Below are 24,733 nucleotides of genomic sequence, written 5' to 3'. Positions count from 1 at the left end.
ATTGAATTCTGACTAATGGAGATGTTAATTGTAATTCCAAGGTAGCCTTTAAGCATAAAAATCAAAATAATACAGCAAAGGAAATAAAAAGGAATTAAATTAGTACATTAGCAAATACATATTTATCACAAAACAAGGTTTTGTTGAGGAATACAGAAACAAAGACATATGACACAGAAAACAAATAGCAAATTGGCAGTAATAAATCCTATTTTATAAGAAATTAAATAAATGTAATTACATAAATGAAAATGGATGGGACAGTGTTGAAGCAGTGGCGCCTTTAACAGGTAGAGGTTGGAGGAAGGTAATTAGGTCACGGGACACCATAGTTCTCACGTAGTTAACATAGTTCTCAACAGAACTGAACTTCTTCTAGCAAGAATGGAACGGTACGAAGCAAGGCCATCTAACATGCTTAGCCTCTTCTGCAGGAGATGCATCCCTTTTCTGCTTCTCTATCCTTTGGTGACCCAATCAGGGAATGTTCACCAGAATGCCAGCACTATGGTATTTGAATCTTTCAGCTGCTAGAATCATGAGCCAAACAAACCTCCTTACTTGGCAGTGGCCTGTAGGATTTTGTTATACCAACATAAAATGAACTAAGACATCAAGATTAGCAGAATTCATTAAAAAATCATTATATACTATCTACAAAAGACATACGATACACTTAAAGACACAAAGAGGAAAAAAGACAAAAAGGGACAATCTCAATGTCCTGCATCTCTTAAAAAGAAAAACAAATGAATTAGAAGTTAAATGTTTCAATAGAGAAAATTACAAGCACATATGGTTTTATTAAAAAAAAAAAAAAAAAACTCAACCAATCATTTAAGAAAGCAATTACAGCAATGTTTTGGAAACTCTTCCAAAACTTGCATCAATGACAAAAACCATCAACAAATGTGAAACAGAAGGAAAAATTATCAAACTCTTCAATTGATGCTGATGTTGAAAGATGGCCTCTACTATCAATATTAAAGTAAAGATGTATACTATCCCACTTCTATTTAATACTGTACCAGAGGTTCTAGCTAGTGTAATAAGGCAAGAAAAAGAAACTAAAACTACATATTGTAAAGGAAGAAATTAAATGATCTCTTCTCATAGATGACCAGTCTACAAACACTGCAAGATAAGATCAATTTAAAAACTGGGTTTAATTCTGAAACATGAATAATTAAAACTTAACAAGCAGTATTATTTACAACATCAAAATGTATCAAATAGTGGGGCCAGCACTGTGGCATAGCAGATAAAGTCTCCACCTGTGGTGCCAGCATCCCATATGGGCACTGATTAGAGTCCTGGCTGCTCCACTTCTGATCTAGCTCTCTGCTATGGCCTGGGAAAACAGTGGGAGATGGCCCAAGTGCTTAGGTCCCTGCACCTGCATGGGAGACCAGGAAGAAGAACCTGGCTCCTGGCTTCAGCTGTTGCAGATACTTGGGGAGTGAACCAGCAGATGAAGATTTCTCGAGCCGGCGCCGCAGCTCACTAGGCTAATCCTCCGCCTTGCGGCACCGGCACACTGGGTTCTAGTCCCGGTCGGGGCACCGATCCTGTCCCGGTTGCCCCTCTTCCAGGCCAGCTCTCTGCTGTGGCCAGGGAGTGCAGTGGAGGATGGCCCAAGTACTTGGGCCCTGCACCCCATGGGAGACCAGGAAAAGCACCTGGCTCCTGCCATCGGATCAGCACGGTGCGCCGGCCGCAGCGCGCTACCACGGCGGCCATTGGAGGGTGAACCAACGGCAAAAAGGAAGACCTTTCTCTCTGTCTCTCTCGCTCACTGTCCATTCTGCCTGTCAAAAAAAAAAAAAAAAAAAAAAAGATTTCTCTCTCTCTGCCTCTGCCTCTCTGTAACTCTGCCTTTCAAATAAATAAGTAAATAAATCATAAAAAAAAAAGTTCGTGGGAAAAAAGACTGAGATAAATTTTAAAACTACATCAAATTGTATGTAAAAATCTGGAAAAATATTTGCCAATTTGCATACTAAAAAGTAGAAAACATTAAAGAAATAAATCAAAGATCTACATAAATGCAGCTATATTGAATTGAAAAACTCAGTATTAAACCTCAAGATTGAAGCATTGATTATCCCCAAAGTGATCTACCTATTCAATACAATCCCAATAAAAATTCCAGCACAAATCATAAGCAGATTCTAAAATTTACATAGAAAGGCGAAATATCTAAAAGTGTCATGGCAGATTTAAGGCTGCCACAAAACACACCAAGAGTTAGAGGAAAGGTATATTGTCAGGTTGGGGAAGCCCAATGGGCCTCGGGGAGAGGGGGAGAGGGGGAGAGGGGGGAGAGGGCGAGAGGGCGAGAGGGTGAGAGAGTAAGAGACAGAGAGAGAGCAGGTGTTCGGGAATAGGTCCTGTTGAAACCTTTGCCAGGAACTGAGCAGGGAAGTAGGAGTAGCGAATCCTATGCGGCTTAGGACCAAAGCCTACTATGCAAGGTGGTGCTGGGGGCCAGGGCCTAAGATGGCGTCCGAGGCATAAATGGCACCACAGATAAGACTGCGCCATTTTACTAACAGAAGGGGGAGGGTGCTGTGATGCAGCAGGTTAACCACTCAGGACACCCTTATCCCATTTCAGGGTTCCAGTTAAGTCCCAGCTCCTCCTCTTCCCACACAGCTTCCTGCTAATGTGCCTGGAATGGCAGCAGATAATGGCCCATGTGTTAGGCCCCTTCCAGCCCTTGCTGTTGTTAATACTTGCGAAGTGAACCACCGGATGGAAGATTCTCTCTTTCTCTTTCTCTCTCTCTCTCTCTCTCTTAGGCCCCTTCCAGCCCTTGCTGTTGTTAATACTTGCGGAGTGAACCAGCGGATGGAAGATTCTCTCTTTCTTTCTCTCTTTCTCTCTCTCTCTCTCTCTCCCACTCCCTGATAGTTTGACTTTCAAATAAAAATAAATGTTTAAAAAATAAACAATAGCTTAAAGGCAACTTTGAAAAATAAGAACAAGTTGGAAGTCTCATAATACTCAAACATCAAGGCTTATCATGAGGCCGGCGCTGTGGCATAGTGGGTTAAGCTGACACCTGCAGTGCCGGCATCTCATATGGGCTCGAGACCCAGCTGCTCCCCTTCCGATCCAGCTCTCTGCTATAGTCTGGGAAAGCAGTAAAAAGATGGTCCAAGTCCTTGGGCCCCTGCATTCGCTTGGGAGACCTGGAAGAAGCTTCTAGCTCCTGGCTTAAGATCGGCACAGCTCTGGCCATTGTGGCCATTTGGGGAGTGAATCAGCAGATGGAAGACACCTCTCTCTCTCATTCTCTCTCTCTCCCTGCCTCTCCTCTCTCTGTGTAACTCCGACTTTCCCCCAAATAAATAAATCTTTAAAAAAAAAAAAGGAAAATTTACACAAAGAGTGGCACCTAAAAGTAGGATGGCAATGACACATAAACATCAATAATTTGATTATAGTATAGAGAAGGCAACTGGTCTGAAGCACACATTTAAGAAAAATGTCAGACTGGATTAAAAAACAGTCTAGCTATGCATTATCTGTAAAAAATACTAAGCCTAAGTACATAAAAAGTTGAAAGTAAACAGATGAGAAAAGATATATTAGACAAACATTAACCAAAAGAAAACTGGCATAGCTACAATAGCAGACAAAACACATTACACGATAAAACCCTAATATTAAAGAGGCAGGGCCAGCATTGTTGCACAGTATCAACATCCCATATGGAAGTACCTGGGGCCGCTCCATTTCCAGTCCAGCTCTCTGCTAATGTGCCTGAGAAAGTAGTTGGTGCTGGCTCAAGTACTTGAGCTCTTGCCAACAACACAGGAGACCTGAATGCAGTTTCTGACTCCTGGCTTCAGCCTGACCCAGGCCCACTTATTGTGGCCATTTAGTGAGTGAACTAGCAGACAAAGGAACTGAGCGTGTGTGTGTGTGTGTGTGTGAGACTATCTTTCAAATAAATATAACCCTTTTTTTAGATTTTGTTTATTTGAAAGGCCGAATTACACAGACACAGACACAGACACACACACACACACACACACACAGGTCTTCCATCTGCTGGTTCACTCTCCAGTTAGCCACAACGGCCAGAGCTGTACCAATCCAAAGCCAGGAGCCAGGAGCTTCTCCCACAAGGGCACAGAAGACCAAGTACTTGGGCCATCTTCTACTGCTTTCCCAGGCTATAGCAGAGAGCTGGATCGGAAGTGGAGCAGCCAGGACTCAAACCGGCGTCCATATGGGATACTAGCACTGTGGGCAGCAGCTTTACCCACTGCAACATTGAAAGAGAATTACAGACCAATATCCCTGATGAACATAGATGCAAAAATACTCAATAAAATTCTGGCCAATAGAATGCAACAACACATCAGAAAGATCATCCACCCAGACCAAGTGGGATTCATCCCCGGTATGCAGGGATGGTTCAACATTCGCAAAACAATCAACGTAATACACTACATTAACAGACTGCAGAAGAAAAACCATATGATTCTCTCAATAGACGCAGAGAAAGCATTTGATAAAATACAACACCCTTTCATGATGAAAACTCTAAGCAAACTGGGTATGGAAGGAACATTCCTTAATACAATCAAAGCAATATATGAAAAACCCACGGCCAACATCCTATTGAATGGGGAAAGGTTGGAAGCATTTCCACTGAAATCTGGTACCAGACAGGGATGCCCTCTCTCACCACTGCTATTCAATATAGTTCTGGAAGTTTTGGCCAGAGCTATTAGGCAAGAAAAAGAAATTAAAGGGATACAAATCGGGAAGGACGAACTCAAACTATCCCTCTTTGCAGATGATATGATTCTTTATTTAGGGGACCCAAAGAACTCTACTAAGAGACTGCTGGAACTCATCGAAGAGTTTGGCAAAGTAGCAGGATATAAAATCAATGCACAAAAATCAACAGCCTTTGTATACACAGGCAATGCCACGGCTGAGGAAGAACTTCTAAAATCAATCCCATTCACAATAGCTACAAAAACAATCAAATACCTTGGAATAAACTTAACCAAAGACGTTAAAGATCTCTACGATGAAAACTACAAAACCTTACAGAAAGAAATAGAAGAGGATACCAAAAAATGGAGAAATCTTCCATGCTCATGGATTGGAAGAATCAATATCATCAAAATGTCTATTCTCCCAAAAGCAATTTATACATTCAATGCAATACCCATCAAGATCCCGAAGACCTTCTTCACAGATCTAGAAAAAATGATGCTGAAATTCATATGGAGACACAGAAGACCTCGAATAGCCAAAGCAATCCTGTACAACAAAAACAAAGCCGGAGGCATCACAATACCTGATTTTAGGACATACTACAGGGCAGTTGTTATCAAAACAGCATGGTACTGGTACAGAAACAGATGGATAGACCAATGGAACAGAATAGAAACACCAGAAATCAATCCAAACATCTATAGCCAACTTATATTTGACCAAAGATCCAAATCTAATCCCTGGAATAAGGACAGTCTATTCAATAAATGGTGCTGGAAAAATTGGATTTCCACATGCAGAAGCTTGAAGCAAGACCCATACCTATCACCTTACACAAAAATTCACTCAACATGGATTAAAGACTTAAATCTACGACCCGAAACCATCAAATTATTAGAGAGCATTGGAGAAACCCTGCAAGATATAGGCACAGGCAAAGACTTCCTGGAAAATACTCCAAAAGCACAGGCAGTCAAAACCAAAATTAACATTTGGGATTGCATCAAATTGAGAAGCTTCTGTACCTCGAAAGAAACAGTCAGGAAAGTGAAGAGGCAACCAACAGAATGGGAAAAAATATTCGCAAACTATACTACAGATAAAGGATTGATAACCAGAATCTACAAAGAAATCAAGAAAAACCACAACAACAAAACAAACAACCCACTTAAGAGATGGGCCAAGGACCTCAATAGACATTTTTCGAAAGAGGAAATCCAAATGGCCAACAGACACATGAAAAAATGTTCAAGATCACTAGCAATCAGAGAAATGCAAATCAAAACCACAATGAGGTTCCATCTCACCCCGGTGAGAATAGCTCACATTCAGAAATCTACCAACAACAGATGCTGGAGAGGATGTGGGGAAAAAGGGACACTAACCCACTGTTGGTGGGAATGCAAACTGGTTAAGCCACTATGGAAGTCTGTCTGGAGATTCCTCAGAAACCTGAACATAACCCTACCATACAACCCAGCCATCCCACTCCTTGGAATTTACCCAAAGGAATTTAATTTGGCAAATAAAAAAGCCATCTGCACATTAATGTTTATTGCAGCTCAATTCACAATAGCTAAGACCTGGAACCAACCCAAATGCCCATCAACAGTAGACTGGATAAAGAAATTATGGGACATGTACTCCATAGAATACTATACAGCAGTAAGAAACAATGAAACCCAGTCATTTGCAACAAGATGGAGCAATCTGGAAAACATCATGCTCAGTGAATTAAGCCAGTCCCAAAGAGAAAAATATCATTTGTTTTCCCTGATCGGTGACAACTGAGCGCCAAAGAGGAAACCTGTTAAGTGAAATGGACACTATAAGCAACAATGAACTGATCAGCTCCTGTCCTGACTTTAGATGTACAATGTAATACTCTATCCTTTTTAGTATTCGTTGTTGTTCTTGTTGTTCTAGTACTATTGGTTGAACTCAGTAATTAACACACAATTATTCTCAGGTGTTTAAATTTTAACTGAAAAGTGATCCCTGTTAAATCTAAGAGTGGAAAAAGAGAGGGAGGAGGTGAACAATTAGGAACATGCTCAATCGGACTGGCCGCAAAAGGTGGAGTTAGAAATGTGCAGGGGATTCCAACACAATTCCATCAAGATGGCATGTACCAATGCCATCGCACTAGTCCAAGTGATCAATTTCAGCTCACAATTGATAGCTCTGATAGGTCTGGGAGTCAAAGAGATCACACAAACAAGATAGGTATCTGCTAATACTGATAGAATCAAAAAGGGAGGGAAAGATCCAACATGGGAAGTGGGATACACAGCAGACTCATAGGATGGCAGATGTCCTAAACAACACTCCGGCCTCAGAATCAGCCCTCAGGGTATTCTTTTCATTTTTAAGATTGTTTTTGAGATGGGCATTTGGCCTAGTGATTATGACAACAGTTAACATGTCTAAATCCCAGGGCAGGTGCTGTGGCGAAGTGTGTAAAGCCACCACCTGCAATGCTGGCATCCTAAATGGGCATTAGTTTGAGTTCCAGCTGCTCCATTTCTGATCCAGCTCCCTGCTAATGCACCTGGGAAAGCAGTGGAGGGTGGCCTAAGTGCTAGGTGGGAGAATCTGGATGAAGCTCCTGGTTCCTAGCTTCAGCTTGACTCAGCGCTGGCTGTTGCAGCCATCTGGGAAGTGAACCAGCAGATGGAATATTCTCTCTCTCCCTCTCTAACTATTTCAAATAAATAAATCTTTAAAAATAAAGATAGAAGAAGCAATTTTTTTTATTAGAAAGCCGGGGGTGGGGGGCAGGGGAAAGAGAGAGAAAGACTGAGACAGAGAGAGAGAGAGAGAGAGAGAATGCATGCTCCCATCTACCAGTTCACCCCCTACAAATGCCCATGACAGGGCTGGATTGAGGCTTGGAACACAATCCAGGACTCCCATGAGGGTAGCAGGAAGCCAACTAACTACTTGAGCTATCTCTGTGCCTTTTAGGGTCTGCATTAACAGGAAGCTGGAATCACCAGCCAGAGGCAGGTATTGAACCAGACACTCCCATAAGATATAGGCATCCTCTTTTTTTTTTGTTTGTTTTTTGTTTTGTTTTTAAGATTTATTTATTAGGGCCAGCGCTGTGGCTTAGTGGATTAAACTGTCACCTACAGCACTGGCATCCCACACATGGGCACCGGCTCAATTCTCAACTGCTCTACTTCCAATCCAGCTCCCTGCTAATATACCTGGGAAAGCGGTGGAAAATGGCCCAAGTGCCTGGACCCCTGCACCAACATGGGAGAGTAAGAAGCTCTAGGTTCTTGGCTTTGGTCTGGCCCAGCTCTAGTCACTGCAACCATTTGGGGAGTAGACTAGCAAATCAAAGTTTTCTCTCAGTCCCTCCCTCTCTGTAATTCTGCCTTTCAAATACAGTAAGTGAATTTAAAAAAAAAAAGAGTTATTTATGGGGCTGGTGCTGTGGCGCAGTGGGTTAAAGTCCTGGCCTGAAGCGTCGGCATCCCAATTGGGCACTTGTTCTAGTCCCGGCTGCTCCACTTCCGATCCAGCTCTCTGCTATGGCCTGTGAAAGCAGTAGAAGACAGCCCAAGTCCTTGGACCCCTGCACCCACGCGGCAGACCAGGAAGAAGATCCTGGTTCCTGCCTTCGGATCGGCGCAGCTCTGGCTGTTGCGGCCATCTGGGAAGTGAACCAGCGGATGGAAGACCTCTTTCTCTAACTCTATGTTTCAAATAAATAAAATAAATCTTTAAAAAAAAAGTTATTTATGTATATGAAAGGCAGAGTTAGAGAGAGAGGGAGACACACAGAGAGATAGATATCTTCCGCCTGCTGGTTCATGCTCCCAAATGATTGCAACAACCAGGGCTGAGCCAGGCCAAAACCAGGAGCCAGGAGCTTCATGCAGGTCTCCCACATGGGTGCAGGGGCCCAACCACCTAGGCTAGCCTCCACTGCTTTACTGGATGCATTAGCAGGGAGCTGGATCAGATATGAAACAGCCAGGACTCCAACTGGCACCCATATAGGATGCCAGCATCTCAGGCGGTGGCTTTACATGCTAAGCCACAACGCCTGCCTTGGGATTTAGGCATGTTAACTAATGTCACAATCACCAGGCCAAATGCCCATCTCAGAAACAACCCTAAAAATGAAAAGAGTTAATACAGTTACGAATGGACCAGAGCCTAAATTTATAGTAAGGAAATATTATCAGTACTTATGCAAATAAATTTCTAAATTTAAAAAAAGATAAATTCCAATGGTACAGATATGGTCCAACAAAACTGAATGATTAATAAGAAACTCTCAGTAATTCTTGTAACCAAAAATATGAGGTATCATCAAAGGGTTCATGGAAAATACAGACTGAGAAAACCAGGCATTGATTCCAAATATTTTTGTACCAAAATAAATTTTATATAATTTTTAAAATAATTTTTTAAATGTGAGAGGTAGAGATTTCTCTCTTATACACATACATACATACAGAGAGAGAACAGGAACTCCCATCTGCTGGTTCACTCCCCAAATGCTCATGCAATGGCTGGGCTGAAGCAGGGAACACAGTCCAGCTTTCCCAAATCACTTGAGCCATCACCACTGCTTCCAAGGATCTGAACCGGCGGGAAGCTGGAGTCAGGAGCTGGGGACAGCAATCAAACCCAGACACTCCAACGTGAGACACAGGAGTCTCTTAACTACTAGGCTAAATGCCAATCCCTAAATTTATCTTTTAATTCTATTTTCCATGAGCTTTTTGAAACAATCTTGTATACTAAGGTAGTAAATAATTTCTTCAAAGAAAACATTGGGCAACAATGGTTTTACAGCGCTGTTCAACCAAATTTCAGGGAACAGATTAGTTCAAGCTTATACAAACTCTTTAGAGAACTGAAAAGTAAGTAATTTTCTTCCACTGTTTCAAAAGCCAATATAAACCTTACACATTCTTGAATAAAAATAATGAAATATGCAAGTCCAGTTTATTCATAAACATATAGAAAAAATCCATGAAAATATATTTTTGGGCAAGAAAGCAGGCCTTATGCTTCCCTCTGCATCCTTGTAAGGTGAGACTGCACAGCTTATCTGTCTCCTGATACTGCACGGTTTTTCTAACTCTAAATGCCACTGAATAGGTCAAGGCAGCTACAGCATTACTACCATGGAACTGTTCCCTCTGGGGAAGCAAAACTAGTTTTTTTTTTACTGTTTGTTATAGAACTTCCTGTTTGCCTAAAAAGTACTGGACCCTTTTATCTGACTTACTCAACTGCAATGCAAACATTCTGTGTACAAAGCGCACACCTGGTCCCATTTTGGCTCTGTCTCTGACCCAAGAGACTCACGTCTTCTGCCATTATCCATGAAGCAATAATCTGCTAACTTATTTGAAGCTTGTAAGTAGGGTAAAGCCTCCATACCTTCACTGTTCTTAACAGACATTGTCAAATTACATCCAGCAGAATATAAAAGCATATAACCACATGACCAACTTATGTCTAGCTCAGGGATATAAATGTGGTTGAAGTTGGGAAAAAATGTGTAATCTATCAAACCAGCCTTTGAAATGTGAAAAATATTATCTCAATGGATAAAGAAAAGCATTTGATAAAATATTTAAACAAGAATTAACAGCTTGAGGTCAGTGCTGTGGCATAGCAGGTAAAGCTACCTCCTGCAGTGCTGGCATCCCATAGGGGCACCAGTTCAAGTCCCAGCTGCTCTACTTCTGATGTAGCTCTCTGCCATGGCCTAGGAAAGCAGAAGAAGATGGCCCAAATGCTTGGGCTCCTGCATTTGCATGGGAGACCTGGAAGAAGCTCCTGGATCCTGGCTTTGGATCAGCACAGCTCTAGCGACTGCAGCCATCTGGGGAGTGAACCAGTGGATTGAAGATCTCTCTTTCTCTCTCTCTCTGCCTATACTTCTCTGTAATTCTGCCTTTCAAATAAATAAATAAGTCTTTAAAAAAAAAAAAAGAATTAACAACTTAGGAAAGTCAGAAAATCAGTAGAATCTAAAAAATGGAATTTTTTTTAACCAAAAATACACAGTAACTATCGTTCTTAATGGAAAACTACTAGAAACATTTCGTTGAGAATTAATAACAGAAGCATACCCACTATTAATGCTCCTATTCAATATTGTGCAGAATTTTAGTGCATTAAAGGAAAAGAAATTAAATTCACAAGAATTTAAAATAAACAAAACTGTATTACCAGAAAATAATTATCTACATATAAAATCCAAAATAATTGGGAGACAACATTCTAGAAAAAATTTCAGTTTAGTCAAGAAAGCTTACTGTAAGATTAATTAAAAACACAAACAAAAAAAACTAATTATATTTCTAAAACTCAACAAATAAGCAAGGGGAAAAACTTTAAAAACAAAAAGTCATGGTTTACAATAGAAATAATTCATAAGGTACTCAAAAATAAATAACAAAAGATGTACAAGACTACTATGCAAAAAGTAAATAAAATCTAAATAAATAGATAGCAAGCTCAAATTCATGATTAGGAAGATTCATTTTAATTATGATGTTAATTCTTTCTGAACTGCTCCAGAATATCGATAAATTCCAAGAAACAAACAGTTTTTTTCTGAAAAACGGAATTCCTTAGATTTGAGTAACAGTCAAAACACTACTAAAAAATGAGAGGACTTCACAAAACAGATCAAATCCTAATATAAAGCTATATTAATAATTAAATAACATGGCAATCAGGACAAGATTAGATAAATTGACCACTGGAACAGAACAGAGATCCCCAAAATAAAGCTACACATAAGTGATATGAGAGAGGTAACTTCAATGATCAGTGGGAAAAGGAAGAACTTCACTAAATGACCAAGCAATAATTTGCTAAACATAAAAGAAAAATCAAGAATAGATCACTCAAAAACTCAGATCTCTTCTACTGTACTGAAAAACCCATTCCAAATAAATTAAAGAATTAACCATGGGGGTCAGCATTGTGGCACAGCAGCTAAAGCTGCTGCCTGTTCATGTCCCGGCTGCTCCACTTCCCATCCAGCTCCCTGTTAATAGCCTGGGAAAGCAGCAGAAGATGGTCCAAGTGCTTGGACCTCCACCACCCACGTGGGAGACCCAGATGAAGCTCCTGGCTACAGCCTGGCTCAGCACTAACTGTTGCGCCTGTCTGGGGAGTGAATTAGCATACATAATATCTCCCATCTGGTGGGCGCATTTTCTCTGTCTCTCTCTCTCTCTCTCTTTCAAAATAAATAAATAAATCTTTAAAAAAATAAAAAGAATTAACCATGAAGAAAAAAACTACAACTTTTAGAAGATAACGTTAAGAGAATGTATTTCAGACCTAGGGAACAGCAGGATTTCTTCAACAAAACATACTAATTAATAACAAAATATTTTAAAATTCAACTAAATTTAAAAAATCAAATTCACTCATTAAAAGATACCACAAAGAAAACAGAGAAAATCCAAAGAGTAGCGGAAGATATTTATAACACAAAATGGTCCATAAATCAGTAAGAAATAATTCAATTGAAAATAGCCAAAGACATCAATAGTAATTTCAAAGCAGAAACATTAATGGCCACTAAACACATAAAAAGATGCTCAACCTTATAAACAATTAGGAAAGGGGCTAGTGCTGTGGCACAGCAGGTTAATACCCTGGCCTGAAGCGCCAGTGTCCCATATGGGCACCGGTTCGAAATCCGGCTGCTCCACTTCCAATCCAGCTCTCTGCTGTGGCCTGGGAAGATGACCCAAGTCCTTGGGCCCCTGCACCTGCATGGGAGACCCAGAAGAAGTTCCTGGCTCCTGGCTTCGGATCAATGCAGCTCTGGCCATTGCGGCCAACTGGGGAGTGAACCATGGGATGGAAGACCTCTCTCTTGCTCTCTCTCTCTCTCTCTCTCTCTGTAACTCTGACTTCCAAATAAACAAATAAATCTTAAAAAAAAAAAAAAAAAAAAAAGAACAAGTACTTTGTAAAACATTATGGTGTTAGTAATCACCCTAGGCTCTTGTCATGAGTTGCCAAGGCTATGGAAGCCTTTTGTGTTTGCCAACTCCAATCTTATTTAGACAAGGCCATGGTCAAAGTGGAAGTTCTCTCCTCCCTTCAGAGAAAGGTACCTCCTTCTTTGACAGCCCGTTCTTTCCACTGGGATCTCACTCACAGAGATCTTTCATTTAGGTTTTTGGTTTTTTTTGTTTGTTTTGTTTTTTTGTTTTGTTTTGTTTTTTTGCCAGAGTGTCTTGGTTTTCCATGCCTGAGAAACTCTCATGGGCTCTTCAGCCAGATCTGAATGCCTTAAGGGCTGATTCTGAGGCCAGAGTGCTGTTTAGGACATCTGCCATTCTATGAATCTGCTGTGTATCCCGCTTCCCATGTTGGATAGTTCTCTCCTTTTTAATTCTATCAGTTAGTATTAGCAGACACCAGTCTTGTTTATGTGATCCCTTTGACTCTTAATCCTATCATTATAATCAATTATGAACTGAAACATCACTTTGACTAGTGAGATGGCATTGGGACATGCCCCCTTGATGGGATTGAATTGGAATCCCCTGGCACATTTCTAACTCTACCGTTTAGGGCAAGTCCAATTGAGCATGTCCCAAATTGTACATCTCCTCCCTCTCTTATTCCCGCTCTTATATTTAACATGGATCACTATTCAGTTAAATTTAAACACCTAAGATTACTGACACCATAAATAAGAATGTCAATTGTTGAGTCAACAACAGGAGTCACTGTGTACTTATTCCCCATGTAGGATCTCTGTCCTTAATGTGTTGTACAATGTGAAGTAATGCTATAACTAGTACTCAAACAGTACTTTACACTTTGTGTTTCTGTGTGGGTGCAAACTGTTGAAATCTTTACTTAATATATACTAAATTGATCTTCTGTGTATAAAGATAATTGAAAATGAATCTTGATGTGAATGGAATGGGAGAGGGAGCGGGAGATGGGAGGGTTGCGGGTGGGAGGGAAGTTATGGGGGGGAAAAGCCACTGTAATCCAAAAGTTGTACTTTGGAAATTTATATTTATTAAATAAAAGTTAAAAAAAATATGGCATTACACAATAAAGCTAAAGATATACAGACCAATGAAACCCTACAATTCCACTCCTAGAAACTGTATTATAGATATGTACTAGAATTAGAATGTTTGTGGCTGCAGTGCTTACAGTAACATTGCTTAAAGCAGTCCAAAAAAAGGGAACAATCTAAATATTTACAATATAATGAATAAATCACAGCATATTCACATATCTGTCTGCAAGTGAATTGTAATTGCACATACACATCAACATGACTGAATCATAAAAACATGTTTTAGTAACAGAAAATTACAATGTGAAGGACTCAATTTACATAAATGGTAAAACACAAATACATTCTTAACCTGATATCTAAATTCTGGACAACAGTAACCTCTGAGAGAAGGCAGGAAGATATAATCATGAGAAAGCATACAGGAATCTTAAAAAACTTGAGGAAGAAGACCTACACTGACAAAGCACAATTATGCTAATTCCATATAATCTCAACCAACAGAATTATTTCATCTGAATTATTCTGCTCTTATACATGAAAAATGGTAACTGAATAGCTTCCACACACATAATTACTATGCATAGGTCAATCAACTCTCCAAATGTTTAGTCATTTGTATATCCTTTTATATAAATCATTAAGTTCTTTTCTACTAGATTGTTCCCTTATTTTTGTGTTATATATGAGTTTCTAGAAATCGATAAATAAATACACTTTGCCTCCTACATCAGTGAAAATTACATTTCCAAGTGCTTTTGAAAAAAGATAGTGAGGGGGCTGGCATTGTTGCATAGTGGGTAAAGCTACCACGTGGGCACCGGTTGCATAGTGAGTAAAGCATCTCATATGACCAGTTAAAGCCCCTGCTGCTCCACTTTTAATCCAGATACCTGCTAAAGTGCTTAGGAAAGCAGCAGAAGGTGATCCAAGTACCCAAAAGGTAGACCTGGAAAAAGCTCTTGCCCTGGTCTGTCCCAGCCCTAGCCAATGCAGCCATAAGGGGAACAAACCAGCAGATGGAAGATCTCGTCTCTCCCTCTCTAACTGTGCCTTTCAAATCAAAAATTTTTAAAAAAAATAAGATAGTAAGACTATTGGGTAATGGGCATATCATTATTCATTTAGTCATTACTCTTTTATGATACATTTCATGAATTAAAAAAGTCTTCCACAGACAAGGTTCACCTTATTTTAAGAGAAAGAGGCTAGAAATAGAATTACTGAGTTCCTACATATTCTTGTGACATGGGCATCAATGTTTAATTCTTGAGGACAACTCAGCCCATATGGCAGACAAAGTCTTGTCTTATATCTTAGGAGATGAATTTTAAAGTAACTATGAGAAATGCTTTTACTTACAACTTCCATAAGGTCAATAACTGGAACTTTTAAGAGACATAATTGGGTTGACCTTGCCTATAGGTTTAAAATTGGCCTTCTTACCCTAATTTCTCAGGTAATCTATCCTCCATCCACAGTCCTTCAGTCTTAAAATACAATTTCTAAAAATTTGTTTCTTGTAAGCTGGTATTATAGCACAGTGGGTTAAGCTGCTGTTAGAGATGCAGGCATCCCATAACGGAGCATTGGTTAAGAGCTCTGGCTGTTCCACTTCAAATCCAGCACCTGCTAATGTGCCTAGAAAAGCAGCTGAAGATGGTCAAGATGGGAAACCAGGATGGAGTTCCAGGCTACTGGCCTCAGCCTGGACTAGCCCTGGTCATTGTGGCCACTTGGGGAGTGAATCTGCAGGTGGCAGATCTAATCAATCTGTCTCTGTCTCTGTCCTGTCTGTCTCTCCCCACCCCACACTCCTCATCCCCTCCCCAATCCCGCTCTTCCTCTGTCACTTGGCCTTTCAAATTAAAAAATAATAATAAATAAAAATAAAAACACATCTTATTAGTCTAAGATGAGCCAGATCACTGTTAAAAGTTTCACTTGTCTGGGTCAGCACTGTGGCATAGCGGGCAACGCAGCCAGTCTGTGATGCCGGCACCCTTTATGACTCTAGCTGTTCCACTTCAGTCCGGCTCCCTGCTCACAGCCGGGGAAAAGCAATGGAAGATGGCTCAGGTACTTGGGCCCCTGCCATCCTCATGGGAGACCTGGATGAAGCTACTGGCTCCTGGCTTCGGCCTGGTGCATCACTGGCCATTGGGGCCATCTGGGGAGTGAAGCAGGGTTGGGAGATCTCGGTCTCTTACTTGCTCTCTGTACCTCTGACTTTTGCATAAATAAGTAAATTTTTTAAAAGTTTCACCTGTTTTTCAAAGGAAGAAAATAAAGACACCTTATTCCTTCAGTTGCTTCATAAAGCCATTCTTGTTTTTACCACCTCAAACTTTGTTAAAAGGTGGGAAAAGTTCTCATTTTCTTTCCTTTATGAAAGTTCCTTGCTCTTTTATACTGAATCACCTGAACAAAAAATGGCACTGACAGAAAACCTAAACAGCTTTTCAAAAAAGACAAAAAGGCTACATATAGATGCAGGTTAAGCATTCCTAATCTGAAATTTGCAATATTCCAAAACCCAAAACTTTCTGAGCACTTGACATGCAACCATGAGTGGAAAACTATCCAACCTCACATGCCAGGTCTTGGTAAAAACATTAGCACACTAAAAATACTGTATCAAATTACCTTTAGTCTATGTGTATAAGGTATACGAATCACAAATGAAGGTGATATTTAAAATTGGATCTTATGGGGCCAGTGCTGTGGAACAAAGGTAAAGCTGCTGCCTGCAGTGCCAATCATGAGCACTGGTTCAAGCCCCAGCTACTGAACTTCCTTCCAATCCAGTTCCCTGATAATGTGCCTGGGAAAGCAGTGGAAGATGGCCCAAGTGCTTGGGCCCCTGCACCCACATGGGACTCAGAAGAAGCTCATGGCTCCTGATTTTGGACCAGCCCAGCTCCAGCTGTTGTGGCCATTTGGGGAGTGAGCCAGAAGATGGAAGATCTCTCTCTCTCTCTCTCTCTCTCTCTCTTTAACTCTGCCTTTCAAGTAAATAAATCTTTAAATAAAATAATTGGATCTTACCCCCAAAATATCTCATTAAGTATATGAAAATACTCCCAAACACAAGAAAAACTGAAATTCAAAATACTTCTAGTCCCAAGCATTTCTGGTAAGGGATACTCAATCTATATTTACTATAGAACAAACTGAAGCACCCATAGTTATGAACAAAGCGAGGTCACAGTAGGTGAAGCAGAGCTGGTGCCCAAGTTGACAGACTAGAGGTTCGAGAAAAGATTTTAATGAATATGCATTACTTGAGATAAAGGCCACTAGAAGCAAAGGGCAAACAAAGGCAGTAACTTGAAAGACATTGCAACTAGTGCATTAGAACGAAGCACCCAAGGAAACAAATAACCAGACTGATTCATTCAGCTGACATTTAGTCTGAATTTTCTACAAACATGTCTCTATACAACATGGAATTGAATTATGAGAGAGTAAGAAATGTATTTTTTCAGAAATGTGGTCTATATAAGGGCAAATCCACACAAGGGTAGATCTACTTGATTCAACTGCATGAATCTAAGATTGTAATGAAATCATTCCATAATTTTGTAATAGAAGGGAATGATTTGCCCCCATTCTTCCTCTAGCTTAACGGCTTTTTCATTTTTTTGAGAATGAGATTTAAAATACACAAAACATGGTGAAATGTCCCTCAAAAGTTAAATTTCAAATGCCTTGTATTAACTATCAGGAAAGTGTTTCAAATGTAAGTATTCCCCTCTCCATTTTATATATCAAAATAATAAAAATCATAATAATCCTAGAGAAGAACTAAAATCACAATCAGACCATTCAAATTATCTAATTTATGAAACTCTGTAAGGAAGCCTAATGTCATTTTTGGCATTTCAACCAATAATATCAGCATTTTTTCCATTCTTAAACTTCATCATTCAATGCTCCATTACATGACAAAAGCAAATACAAATAGTATATTTTCATGGAAATTCAAATAATCTTTGAAAAAGGAAAATAAAATACATGAAAGTATATACTTCATATGGCTTTTTGACCTGCATTCCTACAAGTACAGAGCAAAAATATTCAATCAATATAGTATTCATAGTTAATCCTCTGAATTTAAAAATAAACCTTGATTCATATAGCTACACCACAGAACAAAATTAAGACATTTCAGTACTTATATAAATTATTAAAGGATTCATTTATTGAAAAGGCAAAATGACATAGAGAGGGAAGGCAGAAAGAGTAAGTGGGGAAGGAAGAGGGAGAGAAAGGAAAAGAGGAAGGGACAGAGTGAGGGGAAGGAGAGAGAGGGAGAGAGAAATCGATCTCCTGTCAATTGATTCACTCCCCCAAAATGCCCGCAACAGCCAAGGCTGGGCCAGACCAAAGCCAGGAGCCTGAAACTCCATCCAGGCTCTCACTGTGGGTGGCAGGGACCCAAAGACTTGAGCCATCAGGCACTACCTTCCCAGGTTCACTAGCAGGAAGCTGGATCAGAAGCATGGAGTAGCTGGTACTTGAACCGGCACTTGATACAGGATGCTGGCATTGCAAGCAGCAGTTTAACCTACTTATGTACCACAATGCCTGTACTTGTGTGAATTGAGTAAGACTTTCATCCCAAACTTAATGAGCAAAATGCATGTTTTAAGAGGAGAGCAGTAATTTAGGATTAATGAATTTTATTTAGATACAATAACTTATCACTTATTAATGTATTTAATTATATATAGCTAATCTTAACTATTGCAATGCTTTCTTTCTTATAATCATATAAAATGTCAATGCTATTTTATCTGTTCTAACAAATGCTAAACAAGGGGCACCCTGCCTATGGCTTATTCTATCAGTAAATAAAGCCATCCTTTAAAAAAAAAAAAAGTCTGTAGGAAGGACTACAGTTTTAATTTAAAATAGCTCCTGTAACAAATTTAAGAGTTTTATAGAAAGTAAAGATAAAATACAAAAACAAAACAAAAAATTTTCCCCATAAGAGTTCATTACTCTGATGGCACACACTGAAAGTTCAATGTGATATCCGAAGAACTACTTTTCTTTCAAGACTAAGTAAAGGGGCCAGGGCTGTGGCATATTAGATTAAGCCGCCACTTGAAGTACCAGCATCCCATATGGGGGTGCTGGTTCAACTCTCAGCTGCTCCACTTCCAATCAGCTCTTCCAGCTCTCTGCTATGGCCTGGGAAAGAGGTGGAAGATGGCCCAAGTCCTTGGACCCCTACATCCACATGGAAGACCCAAAAGAAGCTCCTGGCTCCTGGCTTAGGATCAGCGCAGCTCCAGCCATTGCAGCTATTTGGGCAGTGAACCAGCAGATGGAACACCTCTTTCTCTCTCTCTCTGCCTCTCCTTCTCTCTGTGTGTAACTCTGACTTCCAAATAAATAAGTAAATGTTAAAACAAAGAGAGAGACAGACAGACAGACACACTAAGTAAAATCACATTTTCAAAATCAGACTAAAAAGCCCAGAACACGGGGTGGGTATTTGTCACAGAGGGTAAATCACACTTGGGATACTCACATGCTATATTGGAATAGAGTTTGAATCTCAGCTCCTCTGCTTCCTACCCAGCTTCCTGCTGATGTGCACCCTAGGATGCTACAAATGATGGCTCAAGTACTTGGGTCCCTTCCACTCATATGAAAGACCTAGACCTAGTTGTGGTTTCCTGGCTTCAGCCTGCCCCAACCCTGGTTGTGCTAGAAACACACTAGCACTTGGGGACTGAACCAGTAGACAAGAAAATCTGTCTTGGGGCCGTCACTGTGGCGTAATGGGTAAAGCTGCTGCCTGCAGCACCAGCATTCCATATGGGCGCCAGTTAGAGTCCTGGCTACTCCACTTCTGATCCAGCTCTCTGCTGTGACCTGGGAAAGCAGTATAAGATGGACCAAGTGCTTGGGCCCCTGCACTTCACTACATGAGACATGGAGGAGGCTCTTGGCTCTTGATTTCTGATGGGTGGAGTTCCAGCCCTTGTGGCTATCTGGGTAGTGAATATCTCCCTCTTTTTCTCTCTCTCTCTCTGCCCTTGCCTCTCCATAATTCTGCCTTTCAGATAAATAAATAAATCTTTTAAAACAAACAAACAAAAAAACCAGAACAACAACAACTAAGGCCAGCATTGTAGAATAGCAAGTTAAGCCGCTGCTTGTGACTCCGCATCCTGTATGCGAAGGCTGATTCAGGTCCCAGCTGCTCTGCTTTCAGTCCAGGTCCCTGTTAATGTGCCTGGGAATGCAGAAGAAGATGGAAGATGGCCCAAGTACTTGAGCCCCTACCATCCACATGGGAGACCAGGATAGAGTTAACATTTAGGGAATGTACCAGCATATGTTTTTTCTTTTTTTTTAGAGAGCTTTTATTCAATAAACACAAATTGCATAAGTACAGCTTCACCAGCATATGTAAGACCTCTCTCTGCCTCTTCCTCTGTGTCACTCTTACAAATAAACAAACTAAATTAAATAAATCTTAAAAAAAAAAAACACTCACCTTTCAAACCTAGAGTTTGTAGCTGGAAGAGCCGACCAAGTTCATAAGGCAAAACCCGTAACAGATTGTTATTTAAAAGCAATTCCCTGTTTAAAAAAAAAAAAACATTGCTTCATTTTAATATACCAAACTTCATTAAAACTCACATTTGTAAGCTTTAACCTTCCCTCTGACATACCATGAGTGATGTTTATATCCAAGGCATTCCAGTATATTCATCCAAAAATTTTGTACAATATTAAAATACTACAAAATGTATGACTGTCACAACTGTTAACAGGGTTTCTATGATTTACTTATTCTCAAACACAGATTAAAGTTAGAAGTGTAGGAACTGCTTGTCAATCTCTAGCTAAATCCACACTCTTTTCTCTTCACCCAAAATGTCTATCATATGCAAATCAGTATCCAAAGACAACAGATAAACTGGGACCTAGTCTAATTCATATAAAAAAGCCAATACTTGTAATATCGCATCATTTCTTATAACTGATTACAACATCATGACAAAAAAATATGAAAACAAAAGAGACAAAGAAATTAGCTAAGGAAGCAAAAGATAATTAAATAGGAAATGTAAAAACACAAAAAGGGCCAGCACTGTGGCTCAACAGGCTAATCCTCTGCCTAGCGGCACCAGCACACCAGGTTCTAGTCCCGGTCGGGGCACCGGATTCTGTCCCGGTTACCCCTCTTCCAGGCCAGCTCTCTGCTGTGGCCCGGGAGTGCAGTGGAGGATGGCCCAAGTGCTTGGGTCCTGCACTCCATGGGAGACCAGGAGAAGCACCTGGCTCCTGCCTTTGGATCAGCGTGATGCGCCAGCCGCAGCGCGCCAGCCGCGGCGGCCATTGGAGGGTGAACCAACGGCAAAGGAAGACCTTTCTCTCTGTCTCTCTCTCTCTCACTGTCCACTCTGCCTGTCCAAAAAAAAAAAAAAAAAAAACACAAAAAAAGCACAATGATAAACAATCAGAAACATAGAGCATAAATTAAGCACAAGATGGTACAAATAGGCATAGGATAGCATAGATAAGGTCTAAGTCTATGACAAAAAATTTTAGCAGAGTATAGAAAAAATAAATAGTACTTTCATTAGTAGATAACCATAAAGTAGAAACTCAGAACAAAGCAAACTCATAATTCAATGGTGATGCACAAGATCCTAAAAAGATCCTAAAACAATATTCATGTTTAATTTTAAACATGTGATTGCAATTTTTAAAATATTAGTATATAAACAAAGTATATAAACAAGGTAGAAAGTAGTTCTGGTTTTCACTGGGAATACTGATGCAAAGTCTTAGGATTTCAGTTAAATTTTCTCCTATGAAGAAATCCTTAGAGAATACTGAAGAACTAGAAACAAAACCATTTTATCAGGTTTTAAGGTTTCCTTAAGGAGTTATAAAATACAAGTATACCTCGTTTTACAGAATACAGATAAGTTCCTCAAAGTTTGACTACAAATAAAATTTCATTATTTATGATTTCTCTTACCTGAGCCCAAAGTGAGACTAAATGTTTTAGCCTCTCCCCACTTGAGGTCTGTCACAAGAAACAGGCAACACAAGAACATTCTTAGCCAGGAAACTCCAAGTTTCAAGTAAGGAAGAGTTTAATGGAGGGTGACTCAAGCATTATGCTTAGACAGTTTCTATCATTCCATCTTCACATGCATATGTAAATCCTACTGTAAGATGGCTAACAGCCCATTAGTTTCATATTCAGTAAATTTAGGATTAAATATGGTAACTTACGTATGTAGTATTTCCTTACCTGAGAGACACCATGTTTCCTAGTTCTGCTGGTAAACTTCTGAGTTTATTGGATGACAGATCCAGGTAAACCAGATTATGAAGCTTGGCAATATCAGGTGGAATGCGACTAAGGTAATTGTCATTTAGGTGCAGCGCTGTCAAGTGTGTCAATGACCAAAGTGATGTACTTAAGCTCCGCACTCTACCTAAAAGGTAAAATATTAAAGCATAAAACTAGGTCCAAGATGAAGACCGAGCTGCAAGGACTAAAATGTGGTAGAAGATGTTGCAAATTCATATAGACAGTGTATCTTTGACACTTTAATTTTGTAATTAATGCCATTTGATTGATTCCAAAAGACATCTGGTCCTCCTTTAATCTCAAGCCACTTGCACCTGACAACCACTCTTTCTCACGAACCTTCTATGTTAAATGAAATATGGCAAAATATAAAGACCACTGCAGTCTGGTTCATTGAGAAAGAATCTGAATTGAGGTCTAGTAGTGGAATAATCTGAATTTTTTTTTAGCATCACAATCCTAACAAAAGTGTTTCTCATATATTCCATGAAAATTAGTAGGGCTGTGGCTGGCACTGTGGCGCAGCAGGTTAATGACCTGGCCTGAAGTGCCAGCATCCCATATGGGCACCAGTTCTAGTCCTGGCTGCTTCTCTTCTGATCCAGCTCTCTGCTAAGGCCTGGGATAGCAGTAGAAGACGGCCCAAGTCCTTGGGCCCCTGCACCCGTGTGGGAGGCCCGGAAGAAGCTCCTGGCTCGTGGCTTCGGATTGGCGCAGCTCCGGCTGTTGAGGCCATCTGGGGAGTGAACCAGCGGATGGAAGACCTACCCCTCTCTCTGTCTCTACCTCTCTCTGTAACTCTCATTCAAATAAATAAAATAAATCTTCTTTTTAAAAAAAGAAGTCCTTTAAAAAAAAAATTAGGAGGGCTAAATTTATCTATATCCAGGGCCTGATTCACCCTACAAACCTTAAATAGACAAGAATAAGTTACTGTGATTTAGAACCAAACTTAGAGAAGCCAACTTCCCCGGCTTTCTGATGTCATAATTATAGACTAATTTACTCTGGATTAAGATTTTTCACAAAGTGCAACATACTCAAGAAGATACCACATGATAAGCTCAATCAATTGGCATCTGAAGGCTATAGTAAAACATATACTGGAAAAAGTCAAAAGACTTGGTTCAGAGTCCTGATCTTTATCTTTATTAGCTGTGTAACTCTAGGAAAGTCATCTAGTGCCAGGTTCTATAAAGAGATACCTGTCTTAGCTATAATAATCATTAATTATACAGCATAATTTACATTAAGATATTTCATAAGCTTTACAACAGTATTTTAATTTTTTATTATTTTCCAAACAGATTTTGATAGCCAGCACAGGAGGAAAGGACAGCACAAAATCTAAAAGGCGAAATGTGACATTTTATACAGATATTAGGCAGTAAACTCAAACTTTTATCTTCTGTTCAGGATTCTTCCTACGGCATGTTCCTTCTTGCTGTATATAATCACTTAAAATGTTTTTTAATAGGAAACAAAGTTTTCATGTGAAAAGGTTATGGGTAAAAGAAAAACCTATTTCAGTTTTAGCCACAGTTTAACTGTGATTCTTAATCAGCAGCAATTTTGACACCGTAAACTTTTTTTTTTTTTTTTTTTTTGGACAGGCAGAGTGGACAGTGAGAGAGGTAGAGACAGAGAGAAAGGTCTTCCTTTTACTGTTGGTTCACCCTCCAATGGCCGCTGTGGCCGGCGCACCACGCTGATCCGAAGCCAGGAGCCAGGTGCTTATCCTGGTCTCCCATGAGGGTGCAGGGCCCAAGGACCTGGGCCATCCTCCACTGCACTCCTGGGCCACAGCCGAGAGTAGGACAAGAAGAGGGACAACCGGGACAGAATCCGGTGCTCCGACCGGGACTAGAACCTGGGGTGCCGGCGTCGCAGGCGGAGGATTAGCCTATTGAGCCACAGTGCTGGCCCACCATAAACTTTTTGACAACTCCTCATATAATCTACATTGTAGCAATTCATAAAAAGTCTTTGTACCTAATAAACTTTTAATTTTGTAATAATTTTAGATTACAGAAGTTAGCAAGCTAATACAAAGTTCCTGCCTACCCATCATTCAGTTTCCCTAATATTAGAATCATATCACCATGATATATTTGTCAAAATAACACAATCATAAGGTTCATTACTGTTAATTAAACTCTACTTCACTTGAGTTTCACAAGTTTTTGCCCATTTTTGTTCCAGGATTCAACTCAGGCTAAACCACTCTGCATTTAGTCATCATGTCTCCTTAGCCTCCTCTGGTCTGTAATGTGTTCTCAGTTTTTCCTATTTTTCATGAACTTGATAATTCCGAGGATTACTTGTTAAGTATTTTGTAGAATGTCCTTCAGTTTGAGTTTGTCTGATATTTTTCCTCATTATTAAACTGGTTATAAGTTTTTAGGAATCAAATTCTATTCTGACAAATCCTAATATTCTATAGAGTTGTCACATATTTGTTAGACATAGCCATCAGAAACAATAGCTTCTAGGTTGCCTTCTTGTTCAACATTGGGATGATAGGAAGACAGCAAAGATTTCAATTTACAAAAATAAAAATAATCACCCTGAAGAGACTGCAT

The 24,733-nt window shown here is 39.9% G+C and overlaps 1 protein-coding gene across 4 annotated transcripts in view; it reads right to left on the bottom strand.

Moving 5' to 3' along the window:
- The window catches only part of CNOT6L (CCR4-NOT transcription complex subunit 6 like), a 116,076-nt gene that overhangs the window by 48,347 nt on the left and 42,996 nt on the right, over positions 1-24,733 (bottom strand). For 3 of the 4 annotated variants that reach the window (XM_062198622.1, XM_062198620.1, XM_062198621.1), the window contains exons 3-4: positions 22,089-22,275; positions 20,313-20,398 (exon numbers count right to left, since the gene is read on the bottom strand). In XM_062198622.1, the coding sequence (XP_062054606.1) occupies positions 20,313-20,398; positions 22,089-22,275 (273 nt within the window). The remainder of the gene's footprint in view (positions 1-20,312; positions 20,399-22,088; positions 22,276-24,733) is intronic. The other variant, XM_062198623.1, reaches the window with a different exon arrangement.

This window comes from Lepus europaeus, chromosome 8 (genome assembly GCF_033115175.1).
Source record: "Lepus europaeus isolate LE1 chromosome 8, mLepTim1.pri, whole genome shotgun sequence".
Classification (NCBI taxonomy): domain Eukaryota; kingdom Metazoa; phylum Chordata; class Mammalia; order Lagomorpha; family Leporidae; genus Lepus; species Lepus europaeus.
The sequence above is the reverse complement of the archived record's forward strand: the minus strand, read 5'-3'. Positions and strand labels throughout refer to the sequence as shown.